The sequence below is a fragment of the Kogia breviceps genome, chromosome 1, assembly GCF_026419965.1.
Source record: "Kogia breviceps isolate mKogBre1 chromosome 1, mKogBre1 haplotype 1, whole genome shotgun sequence".
Classification (NCBI taxonomy): Eukaryota; Metazoa; Chordata; class Mammalia; order Artiodactyla; family Physeteridae; genus Kogia; species Kogia breviceps.
Window position 1 is genome coordinate 140,995,997 of NC_081310.1, and position 12,591 is coordinate 141,008,587.

The 12,591-nt window shown below is 36.3% G+C and overlaps 1 protein-coding gene and 1 long non-coding RNA gene across 4 annotated transcripts in view; one reads left to right on the forward strand and one right to left on the reverse strand.

Moving 5' to 3' along the window:
• Positions 1-12,591, forward strand: part of PTGER3 (prostaglandin E receptor 3) — a 197,622-nt gene that overhangs the window by 76,014 nt on the left and 109,017 nt on the right. For 2 of the 3 annotated variants that reach the window (XM_059054644.2, XM_059054672.2), the window contains one exon: positions 2,550-3,429. The exons of the other annotated variant lie outside the window; for it this stretch is intronic. In XM_059054644.2, coding sequence (XP_058910627.1) covers positions 2,550-2,553 — 4 coding nt within the window. In that variant the 3' untranslated portion in view covers positions 2,554-3,429. Of the gene's footprint in view, positions 1-2,549; positions 3,430-12,591 lie in introns of those variants that run through there. 3 annotated transcript variants of the gene reach the window in all.
• The window catches only part of LOC136791997 (uncharacterized), a 136,763-nt gene continuing 132,495 nt past the window's right edge, over positions 8,324-12,591 (reverse strand). Inside the window, exons 3-4 of the long non-coding RNA XR_010835020.1 lie at positions 9,222-9,278; positions 8,324-8,457 (exon numbers count right to left, since the gene is read on the reverse strand). This is a non-coding gene — a long non-coding RNA (uncharacterized lncRNA). The remainder of the gene's footprint in view (positions 8,458-9,221; positions 9,279-12,591) is intronic.

Here is a 12,591-nt window from a genome sequence, read left to right on the forward strand (position 1 = left end):
GAGGCGCTACTATTGTTTTTTACAACTCCACTTACATTTCCTCCAACTAAGAACTTTCTGAGACTGGCTCCAGGCTGCTCTTGGAACTGACCAACTCTCATGTAGTGAAAGAGCCTGCACGTCACTTACTTTTCATAGTCAGAACAGTCTCCAGGAGTATTTCTTAATTTTTTTTAAAAATTGAAGTATAGGTGATTTACGATGTCATGTTATTTTCAGGTCTACAGCACAGAAAATTCAGTTATATATTATATATATATATATATTCGTTTTCAAATTCTTTTCCTTTATAGGTTATTACAAAATACTGAGTATAGTTCCCTGTGCTATACAGTAGGTCCTTATTGTTTATCTATTTTGTGTGTAGTATTGTGTACCTGTTAATATCATCCTTCCAGGAGTATTTTAAAGCTAAGTGACCCCTGTTTTGCTTAGGTACCAGAACTCAGCATGTTCACCATATGTTTAGCACACTCTTACTTGCCCTTTCAATTATATCTGTTTTGTATAAACCATATATTTCAATGAATGAACATTGCAGAAAGCAGAACATAATGCCAAAAGTGATGCATGTTTGGTCAGACTAAATTTCGAGCATTAGTTTCCTCTCTCAGACATTTCCTTTTAATATTCTTGTTACTGACTGTAGGGTTAACTGAATGAATAGTCTTCTGTGTATCACTGCACTGTGTGATCTTTTTTGTTTTAATGAGAGCATGTAAAAAGTTTTAATTTATTTTCAAAGATAGCACAGGTCTTTTCAAATAGGTTGAACTCTTCATTTTCAATGGAAAGTCAGCATGTTCATTTTATTTCATTCCCTGGGTACAGCTGGGTACAATAGCTCCTCTACTCAATATAAGTTGTTATGACAGATGTGGACATTCAAGCAGCTCAATTTCTTTGACCATTTGTTCTCCCATGGTGGCAGTAACTGAGAGATCATCACTTCTGTTCTTCAGGGCAAGATCTAAATGTGTTTTTCAATAAATACTGTGCAACAATGCCCAAAGGATAAGAATAAGGTGGTTGCTTCTGAAACACCTCAAAAATCACAAGGCCAATAAAGTTTTTACTCAACTCACTTTTATGATCTTATATCCTTCCCCTGGATATCTGCCTGTAATATACATATTATAGGCACTGTTTTGCTATGAACACAGATCCCTTGGAAAACAAAAGAAGGGAAAAGAAGGGAGATACACAGCTCCCATCTCATTATTGGTAGGTTCATGCTAATCCCACTTTCAATTTTTTAAAGTAAATCTTATCATACTTCCCCTCATTATATAAATAAGCCAGGCTCTCTATAGAAACTTTAGAAAATAAAGAAAATTAGAAAGAAAGGCAACTTACTAAACTTTACTTCCCCTACTCAAGAAAAACCTACCATTTTAGTATATTTCTCTCTTCATTTTCCCCTACACTTTCCTTGATTTAGTTTTACATACTTATGATAATATAAACTCATTATTGTGTCTTGTATTTTTACTTCATTCAACATAAAATAAGCATTCCTCAGATTATTTGCAAATTATTTTTAAAGTAACTTTAATATTTATGTAATAGCCTATTAAAAGAATATACTATAGTTTACTTAATCATTATGTGTGTTCAAATTTAGCACCATGATGAATAGAGTTGTATCTATTACCCAAAGACTGAAATGCAGAATTTAAAAAAAAAATTTGTGATTATTTTTACCAAAAGTATACTTTAAGGAATAAATAATATATACATTTTTAATATTCTTGAAAGATGCCTATAGTCTGCTTTCAAAAAGAATTACTAGAGATTTAAAATTTCTTCAGCAATGTGTGAGAGTTTCTACTTTGCTTTATTCTAACCAGCACTGTACATTATCTTAAAACACACACAATACTTTGTTGGTTTGATAGGAGAAAAATTGTATTTCATGGCTCTTTTAATCAGTACTCTTCCTGATGTTTTTAGAGTGTGGTTATATACTGATTAGGGCTTGTTTTTTTTTTTTTTTTTTTTTTTTTTTTTGCGGTATGTGGGCCTCTCACTGTTGTGGCCTCTCCCGTTGCGGAGCACAGGCTCCGGACGCGCAGGCCTAGCGGCCATGGCTCACGGGCTTAGTTGCTCCGCGGCATGTGGGATCTTCCCGGACCAGGGCACGAACCCGTGTCTCCTGCATCGGCAGGCGGATTCTCAACCACTGCGCCACCAGGGAAGCCCAGGGCTTGTTTTTAAGGCACAATTATTTGACCATTCAATGTTTATACAATTGATATAGTTTTATAATTTGATTATTCTTCTGGATTACAATCTTGGAAACCAGAAAAATTGCTCAGAATGAAGGCATACACTTAGCATAATTAAATGATCCAGAGGCTTACATGATCCAAAATCCAGAATTATTTAAATTGCTTTTATTTACAAAACACAGATGTAATTACTTCAAACAAGAAAGTTTTGATGTCTAAGACATTATATTTCCCACTTACATCTTAGTCCTCAGACCATACAAAAACAAAAGTATTCCTATCCATGCTTACTATATCTTTTTCTCTTTATTCTAACAGATAATGAAAAAATGGAGTTGGACTTTTTATTGCAATTCCTGCTTCCCTGAGTTTGTGTATTTCTTCCTACCTGAGAAGGAAAATTTTATATTTTGATTTGGATTGTTTCTTCTTTTTCATCTTTTTAAAAATTTTAATGTTTTTTCTTGTCAGTAATATCCACTGAGACCAAGTTTATTACTGTAATATGTGTCTTTGAGTATTAAAAATTGGTTTCTGGGACTGGATTTTGAGTATATATTTAAGAAGCTGGGCACGATTGCACAGATGGTGACTGGTGAAAAAATGAGAAAAAGAAAACCCAATCCTTCAGTTTTCCCCCAACTTCAAACACTTATGTGAATCTCAACTGATGTGGCTATCTTTACATTTTATGGTAGTTTTGATTTTACAATATGAGTTTGAAAAATCAGTAAAAGTTTTTGTCAGTGAAAAGTCAACTTACCGAGAGCAAGAGTTCAATTAATAAGACATAAACTTCATGAGATAGGAAAGGATGCCAAATGAAGGCAGGAGGGACCATGATCAAAGAGATTTATGCAAAATGTGTGATTAATGTTTTGGAGATGTGTTCTTCTGGGCTAAGCTGGGAACTAAAAGTCCTTAAGTCTGTATTCTGGTTATGTATCATTTAGTAACTCAGGAATCAGCATAACTGTTATTTCTCTGTCTTTGAAGACTGAAAGGTGTGATGCAATGAAGGGCTGTCTTGAAATGTCATAGAAAATAATAATGAAGCTAAGGGGTAAACTGTTGAGTTGGAGCATTAAAAAATCCGGGTGCAGCCTCTGATCCATCACTATCAATTCAGCATTTCTTACAATTTCTTCTTGGGTGGCATACAAAAGACAAAATTAATAAATGACATAGTTTTCAACTATCAAGTTTTGTTACTTTTTGATGAAATTAAAGGGTCTAGTTTGTCTGAAATAAGAAATTCTGTGAACTTTAAAAAAATACTTTGAGTCATCTACTATCTCTCAGCTAATGTGCCCTTACCTGCTCATAAATTCAACCAACATTTCTTTCTCTTGTCTTTCTTTCCCATTCCCCTTCTCCTTCTTTTCCCTCATGCCATTCACTTAATTCAACACATATTTGAGTGTCCCTTCTTTAGGCACCTAAGGGCCATGCTGTCACCTATGAGGATATCTTGGAAAGAGATGATAATATGGTATCAGTAGTTTTGCAATAGGAGCCTATACTGTGACTCTATTGTCATTTCTGTCAATGAGATGAAACCAAAATAGTTGAATAGTTCCTTTTGGCTAGTTGAACCAGTGTGAATTAGCTGCAAACTACAATTATGTTCATTAAATATGTATTGAAATTCAAGCACCATGTAACTGGCACGAAACTGATGCTGTACACAATCCCGTTATTCAGGTTTAAATTCAACATATTTTATTGAGCATATAGAATTTGCAGACCATCATAGGAATATCCACACTCCTGTTACCTCTATCTGTCCATCATCCAGCTATGTGGTTGTCTAGCTGTCATCTATTTACTATTTTATTTTTACAAAAGAGGGTAAGGTTTGCAGAGGGCTTGCCCAATGTCACTTAGCTAACATAAGTAGGAATTCAGATCCAAGTTTAAGTTTTTTGATTCCAGGTTTACTGTTCTCCCTACAGCACAGTGGGACATGAGACTTATTACAATGATATTCCATTTATAAGACAATGTGATCTAGTAATAAAAGCATGGGTTTTGAAATCAAACTTGGATTTAAATCTGGTTGTGCCACTCAGTAGCTCTGTGAACTTGAGAAAGTTAATTAATTTCATTTAGTCTCAATGAATTAATCTGTAAACTAAAGACAGTAATGCTTACCTGTGGGGTTATTGTGATAAGGTACGTAAAGTGAGTGTAACACAATAGGTACTCAATAAGTATTAACTGTGATTAATTCTTTATTTAGACTTACCTCCAACTGTATAATATGAGTTCTCACTTTCAACTATAAACTGGCTTCCTGACTGTGTGGGTTGAAATGTCATGGACAGAATCAACATTATGTAACAACAAATCCCTGGATGCTAGTCTTCTTGATTCTAATACCTCATGGTTATTTTTACCCACACAAAACCTACTCATCTCCCACATGTTCGAATCTCACCTTGTCCTTAGGCCTTGGACAATTTAAGTAGAGAAGCCTCTCCTTATCTGTGATTTCAGTTACCAGTGGTCAAGAGCAGCCTGAAAATATTAAATGGAAAATTCCAGAAAAAAACAATTCATAAGTGTTAAATTGCATGTCATTCTGAGTAGAGTGATAAAATCTCCTAGGGTTCCACTCTGTCTTACCTAGGACGCGAATCTTCACACTGTCCCCCGTATCCCACTCATTAGTCACATGGTAACCCACTCAGTTATCAGATCCACTGCTGAGGTTTTGCAGTGCCTGAGTTCAAGCACTTAATAAGCTTTTTACTTAATAATGGCCCCAGGGAATTCCCTGGTGCTCCAGTGGTTAAAACTCCACGCTTTCTGCCACCAGCCTGGGGTTCAATTCCTGGTCGGGGATCTAAGACCCCCCAAGCTGCGAGGTGTGGCCAATAATAATAATAACAATAATAATAATAGCCCCAACGCCCAAGAGTAGTGATGCTTGGCCATTCGGATATGCCAAAGAGAAATTGTAAAGTGCTTCCTTTAAGTGTAAAGTGCTTCCTTTAAGTGAAAGTTCTCAATGTAATAAGGAAAGAAAAAAAATATGCTGAGGTTGCTAAAATCTACATAAGAAGAACTCTTCTATTCTTGAAATTGTGAAGAAGGAAAAAGAGCTAGTACAATAACTATTGGTTATTATCGTTAATCTCTTACTGTACCTAATTTATAAATGAAACTTTAAAAGAGGTACTTATGTATAGGAAAAAACATACTATATATAGGATGCGGTACTATCTGTGGTTTCAGTCATCCACTAGGGTCCTGGAATGTATTCCCTGAAAATAAGGGAGGACTACTATGTCTTTGTTATCTGCTTACCTCTCTCCACAGCTCTGAAGTTATATAGTGCTCATTTTGATAATTACTGTATTATTCCTTAAATATTTTCATTATGCCTGCCTTTTTCCCTTGACAAAATTCTATTTCATGGTTGACAGACACATTTGTTATATTTTCTTCATGGGTCTCATAGCACTAGTACAATATTTGACACCACACAAAAATGGGCTGTATAGACCTGGTTCCTGACTACATATAGACCTATGACTTTTGCATTGGAAGATATAAACTCCTGCCTACTTCTACCAACATTCTATTGCAGAGCCAGTGATTTCATCCAGCACCACTGCAACCCAGTGTGAAACAAAATAAACAAAAGCAAAAAAAATCCAGCTATGCTGTTCCCAAAAGAGGTTGGGACAGGGTAATGTGAAGAGGCATGCCAAGCCATGCTGAGATCTCAGAGCCAGGGCAAGGAAAGGAAACAGGGAATATTAGGGTTAGAAGACTGAGCTTCCATCAGAAGTTATATTTATCCAAATTCTCCCAAGGAAGGAGGAGAAAATTAAAGTCATTATCTTTTGTATGTAAATGTGTATATGTATCTTATAAGGGGACTTGGTCCACGAAATATATGAAAATTCAGACAGTGTTGAATTGGTCTACATTTTTAGTGTCTACAAGAATTACTTTTAAAAATTAAATAAATAATGAAAAGTAGGTTATAAGGAAACCATATAAGCTACTTAAGAGAACAAAATTTTTGTCAACATCTTCAGTAGTTGGAAGCACATTTAAAAGAAGTCTGTTGTTAAGATAATTGTAATTATTCAGACACCTTAAGGATCTGAATAAAATATGCCTTGCTTGATATGCTTTTAATTAATTACTATGAATACTTAAATATTTAACAGCTGTCTTAAAAAATATTTGTGTTTATGTGTTTCATAATCCAGGCTTTTACTAAATATATTAATTCAAAATATGTCTAGGCTTACCCCATGGATTAAAATGTTTCTCTCTTTATTCATGTTCTAAGACTTTATTTTATTGTCATTGTCTGAAATGCTTTTTTATATAAAAATAATTTGTACAATATGCATTTTTAAGAGCTTTTGTAGTTTTTTTTTTTTTTAATACTCAACCATATTGTAAGCCCCTTGTGGGCAGGACCTCTGCTTTTGTACCTACAGAGCCTAGCACTGTGGTAGGCTCATAGAAATTGCTCAATAAAAACTTGATGGCAAGTCTAAGTGGCCAGACTGCAATCTACATGAGTGATGCCTAAGACACTAGGTATGCACAATATGGGGAAAGGTAGCATTTAGTTGACAGTTGATTCTTTATTTACTTTTCCTCTTCGATGTGCTGTTTCGGTCGGTCTTTAAATCTGAGTGGTGCAGAGAGTCTTCTTTAGACTTCTTGAAGAAAACAACTCAAATATTTGTTGAATATGGGGTGATTGCTGTTAGAAAAAAAATAAATGAGATAAATAGAAACTACATATAAAACTAACTTGTCTTTTGGTTAGCTAAGTTATTTCTTATGTTGGTATATGAGCTGAATTTTACTACACTTAGAAGTAAATGAAAGTATTGCTGAAGATATATAGCCTGTGGAATAAAATGAACATAATTTTCACATATGAAGACAGTAGAAAATTTTCATTTTATGACTTTTTTGAGCAAAGTATAGTGTTTTCCTTTTCAAAATAAGTATAACAGAGCCATAGTAAATGAATGACAGTCATTAGCTGATTTCTTAAAGAAAGTTAGTGGTTGCTGATCATGGGTTTTTATCAGTGTATTTAACTTATAATAGAAATATTAAATCTTTTTAAATGCTTTGGAAATAGCAAGAAGTACTTATCCAGAATTACTTGGAGAAAATAATAAAGAATAAAATTGCGGGTATACATAGAAAACATGAGAACTTAAGTAATAAGCACTAAAATACTATGGCACAGGAAGGGCAGAAGAGATTATACACTAAAAAACCACAATGCCATGTAAAATACAGGGTTAAACCAAACAGAGACTACCAATAGAAATTCAGGATTAAAACAAAGGGAAGTAAATTTGTTATAAGACTAGACAGAGTATGATTTAGTAATAAGTGCTCCATAACTACTTGCTGATTGCTGTGGTGGTGGTGGCAGAGGCTCCTGCTTCTGCTGGCAAAGAATAGAAATAGATATTCAAGCAAAACTAAGTAAATGTCATACTAAGAGAATTTGGAGGGAATAGGGAAACATAGTAATATTTTTTAATAAGACTTTGGAAAAAAATTAAAGATTGAGTTAATCTTCTTTCTATATATCTAACCTTCCTTTAAGTTCTGTTAATCCTACCAGTATTTCTCAGTTCTCTTCATCATCACTGCCATGTTTTAAATCTATGCCTCCATCATTTCCCATCTGAATTACCCCAGTAACCCATGTCCTGATTCTGGTCTTGGGCCCTTTAATCATCCTCCACATCTGCTGTCAGAGTAATATTTTGTTAATAAAATGAAAATCTGTTTATGCTATTTTCCTTCACAACATCTTTAATCTTTTCCTATAGCCTTAGGGATAAAGTTCAAACAACTTAACTTAGTCTATGTGGCTTTCTACAATCTAGTCCCTGCTGAGCCTCTGGTCTCCTCTTCCACATCCACCTTGTTTTCCAGCAATGCCAAACTGCTCTCCAACCCTTTTGTACTTTCCTCATAATGTTCCTTCTTGGCTGGATACTCCCTTCTCCTCTTCTGTACATAATTAATCCTAACTCATCTTTCATAAGTTTCAACTCAAGTACCGCTTCTATCAGGAAACTTTCTTCTTGATAAAACGTCCATTTGTGTTGTAATTTGTTGGTGTATTTGCCCATCTTCTCTGATAGCCAAGGCAGGGATATGTTTCTCATCCCCGAGTCTGGTGTATGGCATGGAACTGGTATTCAATAAGTCTTTGCTGGTGAAAGAAAGAACAGAAAGAAGATGTGAAACAATCAGCAGTGAGACTGAGCAAAGGGAAAAGTTCAAGATAATTCAAAGTCCAAACTGTCTTTATGTTACTTAAAGCAGGTAATTGGCCACCCTTTCTGAATAACCATCCAATTGTTGACTTTCCAGTCACAGAACTAGGTTTGTATTTACACTTGAAGTTAGCAGAGATTCTGTGGAAGTAACTGAGAAAACTGAGAAAGAGTGCCACAACCTTATCTCACTTGACTGCAGTTTAGATGCAATCTTAGAAACTCTAGAAAAAAATAACAAATTGAAATATTGCTCTCCAACTTGATCTCGAATTTCTTCAAAGGCAGAATACTGTAGTCTTGCAGAGACAGCTCAGGCTTTGAAGTTGGACAGTTAGCCTTGAATCCTGACTGACACTAGCTAGTCATGTGACCTTGAAGATTCTATATTTAATCTCATTTAGCCTCAGTTTCCTTGTTTGTAAAAGAGTAACAAACACATTTGAGGGTTGCTGAAAAGATTAGATATGATATGTTTGAGGCCACTATTCTTAAGACCACTTTAAATCCCCAGAGGTAAATGATGGTCCAAAGAAAGCCATTTACAGGCTGCCTCACTTTTGAGTAAGTGGCTGGAATTTGGATCTGAGGAATTATATGTGTACCAAAGCAGCACATAGGCATAGTTGGGCCCCAATCAATTTTACTACAAGCTCTTTGCAAATCCCCAACCACCCTTTAAACATTTAACTTGAATTACCATCATCCAGCTGCCGAACCAGTGAGATTTCCTCTGCAGGTGCCAGCAAGAATATTCCTGCCCCCAAAAAAGAGAAAGTGGTTTTGAAATAAAAATCCTAGAGTATAACTCACACTAAGTACTTGTGAAGTTAAAGAGGAAACAACCTGAGGCTAGAGACCCCATTAATATTGGAAGCAAGACACGGTTATGGGATAATAAGGAGCAAAAGAGAAGTATTAGAGTTGCCAGAAAACGCTACATCACCTGGTCCTATTTCAGTGTGGGCTCTGGACTACATCACAGTACCAGGGCCAGTTGGTATTAAGAAAGACTTCTCCCAGGGCATCTGTGTGTGAAGAGAAGTGCAGTTCTATGGTTGGCCTATAGGCAGTATCAATAGATTAGGGTTACAGAACTCAGTGATTGTGCTATTCTTAACTTCTCGTACAACTATTGCCATATTGCAAAACCCACCCGTTGGTACCACGTGGGAAAATGACAGATGCAAAAAGGGAATTCATGAAGACTTGGTGCGGTGTTTCTCAAACTTGCCTAATCATACTAATCACTCAAAGTTTATTAAAATAGATTGGTCCCTTCCCTAGAGGTTATGAGTCAGAAAGTTTGGCATGGGACTAGGATTCTGTATTTTTAAAATAAGATTCTCCTAGGTGATTCTTCTCAACAAGCAGATGCGACAACATTGATGTAATCCACTGGTTCTCAAAGTACATCGCTAGACCAGTGCATTAGCATCACCTGGGAATTTATTAGAAATGCAAATTATTTGGCCCCATCTGACCTACTGAATCAGAAACCCCAGGGCTGGAGCCCAGCAATCTGTGTTTTAGAAACCCTCCGAGTGATTCTCACACACACTAAAATGTGAGAACTCCCTATGTCAAATGTGGTCCAGAGAGCTGGAAGTTGGGAGTGTAGCTGCAGTTTAGGAAACTCACTTGATCCAGATTCTCCTAGGACTAGGAAAGTCATGACTTCAATCCAGGTGCTGACTGCTGCTTTTCCCTTGACATCAGTCCTCCTTTTCTATTTTCTAACGAGTAGTTTGATTTTGTGGCTTCCTTGGTTTCCCAAATGATCAGAGTAGTGCTCCTCTCTCTTTCCTGATTACAAATATACTTCGTTATTTATTTTCCTACTTGAAATCCTCCTGTTGCTTAGCTCCGCCCTTAAGAACACTGGCTGAATGCCCATTTGGCTCTTACTATGTATGACTGAGGCTCACACTTCTATCAAAATGCTTTTCAATGTTAGTATGTACCCAGACAGGGGCTACGATATTTTTTTTGGAGGAAGGTGTAAGCAGATAACAAACTGTCTTCTTCTCTCTTCTAAGTCTCATCATTTTTCACCTTATGGAAGGCCAAGGCAATGCTGAAAGACGTTGTCCTTTTTTTTAAAACATGTCCATCATTTTGAAGGCTAGCTGGGAGCACCACTAATGTGCAAAATATTCTCATTTAATGTATAGGAACAGAGATAAAAAGGGGATCGCTAATCAGCCAAGGAGACTATTTGCTGCCGCAGCAGTGAAAAAGGTGTATTAGTTTGCTAGGGTTGCCATAACAAAGTACCACAGACTGGAAGGCTTAAATAACAGGATTTATTTCTCACAGTTCTGGAGGCTGGAAGCCCAAGATCAAGGAGTTGGCAGTGTTGGTTCCCTCCATGGACTGTGAGCGAGATTCTGTTCCATGCTACTCTCCTAGTTGCTGCTGGTTTGCTGGCAATCTTTGAATCCCTTGGCTTGTAGACCCATCGCCCCACGTAGCGTTCTCCTTGTGTGTGTGTCTCATGTCCAAATTTCTCTTTTTTTATAAGAACACCAGTCACATTGGATTAGGGGCCCGTTCTACTCTAGCAGGACCTCACCTTAACTAATTGCATCTGCAATGACCCCATTTTCAAATAAGGTCACATTGTGAGGTGCTAGGGGTTAGGACTTCAACATATGGATTTGATTGGGACAGGGGAACAATTTAACCGTAACAGAATGGTTGCTTGATTCAGGGAGGAAGCCAAATCTAAACTCCAAGATCACAAGACCTAAATGATGCTGCTTTGGGGATTTAATGGGTTAGGAATAAATATCTCAATGACACATGCCAGCCCTGGCTCCAATTAGGAAAGACAATTCAAAAGTGATCATATTTCTGACACTGAAATATCTGGAAGTTTTTCCTATAAATTTAAAAAAAACAGTAGAAAGCTCACAAAACAAGTGGTGGGAAAGATATTTGTGTTTGTACCAGGTTTTAAATGAACAAATTAGATGAAAGTCAAATTGCTCTATTTATGTTGGGAAGAGTGGGAGCTTGTAAGAATTCCTGCACTTATGTTATCAACTCAGATTGATTTCGCTGCTTTGAATAGTTACATTTTTACTCTGGTAAGTTCCAAATCAGAGCAATATACTTATCTAGAGGTTGAAGTTTGAAGGGAAACCAAATGCTACTCATTTAAAAGAGGATAATTAAGGATTTACAAAGTCATTTGAACAAGTGGGCATTCAAACAGGTATATGATATTATTACTGAGCCCAGAGGGTAACGGTGGTCCAGCTACTGCCTTCTTGAGTCAGCTTGTTTATTTGGAGATTTTTATTTATGATTTCATGCCTGTGCACAGATCAACCTTCAAAGGAGCATCACAAGCAGTGGTACCTCTGTTTTATCTGCTAATTGAAGTCTCATCTTGGGTAGAGGGTCAAGTGCCTGTCTTAGTCTCTTTGATGTGTAGGTCTGACTGTTGACACCAGGTCATGTAGGTGCTCTGGAGGTGTCTAAAAGCTATTCATGATCACACAGAACATTGTTCAGTGTTAATCTAATCCTGATTTACAGGTTGTGCCAGTAAAATTCCATTGGCTGTACTTTTTCATTTCATCGCTGTATTTATGTACGTCCCAAATAGTTTTAAAAAAAGAAAAATAGTGGTTGAAAAGATGTGGACTTATGTTTCTGGGAAATGATGCAATAGTTTTTGGAAAAATAATGAAACTTTCAGCATATTTCTAAAGTTCTTTTTTTGTATCAACACTTCTTGCTGTGTTTTCGCAGTCACAGTGGAAGATTTTGCCAACACCCGACTGTGTTACTAATCTAGTACACAGCTGAACAAATCATTTTCTTGAAGTGGTTCCCCAGTAAAACCTAATTGTAAATGCCTATAATTACCTAGGTTATCCGTCTATATACCAATGATTGTCGGAAATGGAATACATTGATATGATCCATTTGACAACACTCACCACGTACTTAACAATTTCACATTTCAGACTCTGAAACTGTATGAGAAACTAAGCCTTCTTTATGGTGGAGATAACTGCCCAAACCCATAGAGGTTCTCCTATTATGTGAAGATGGAA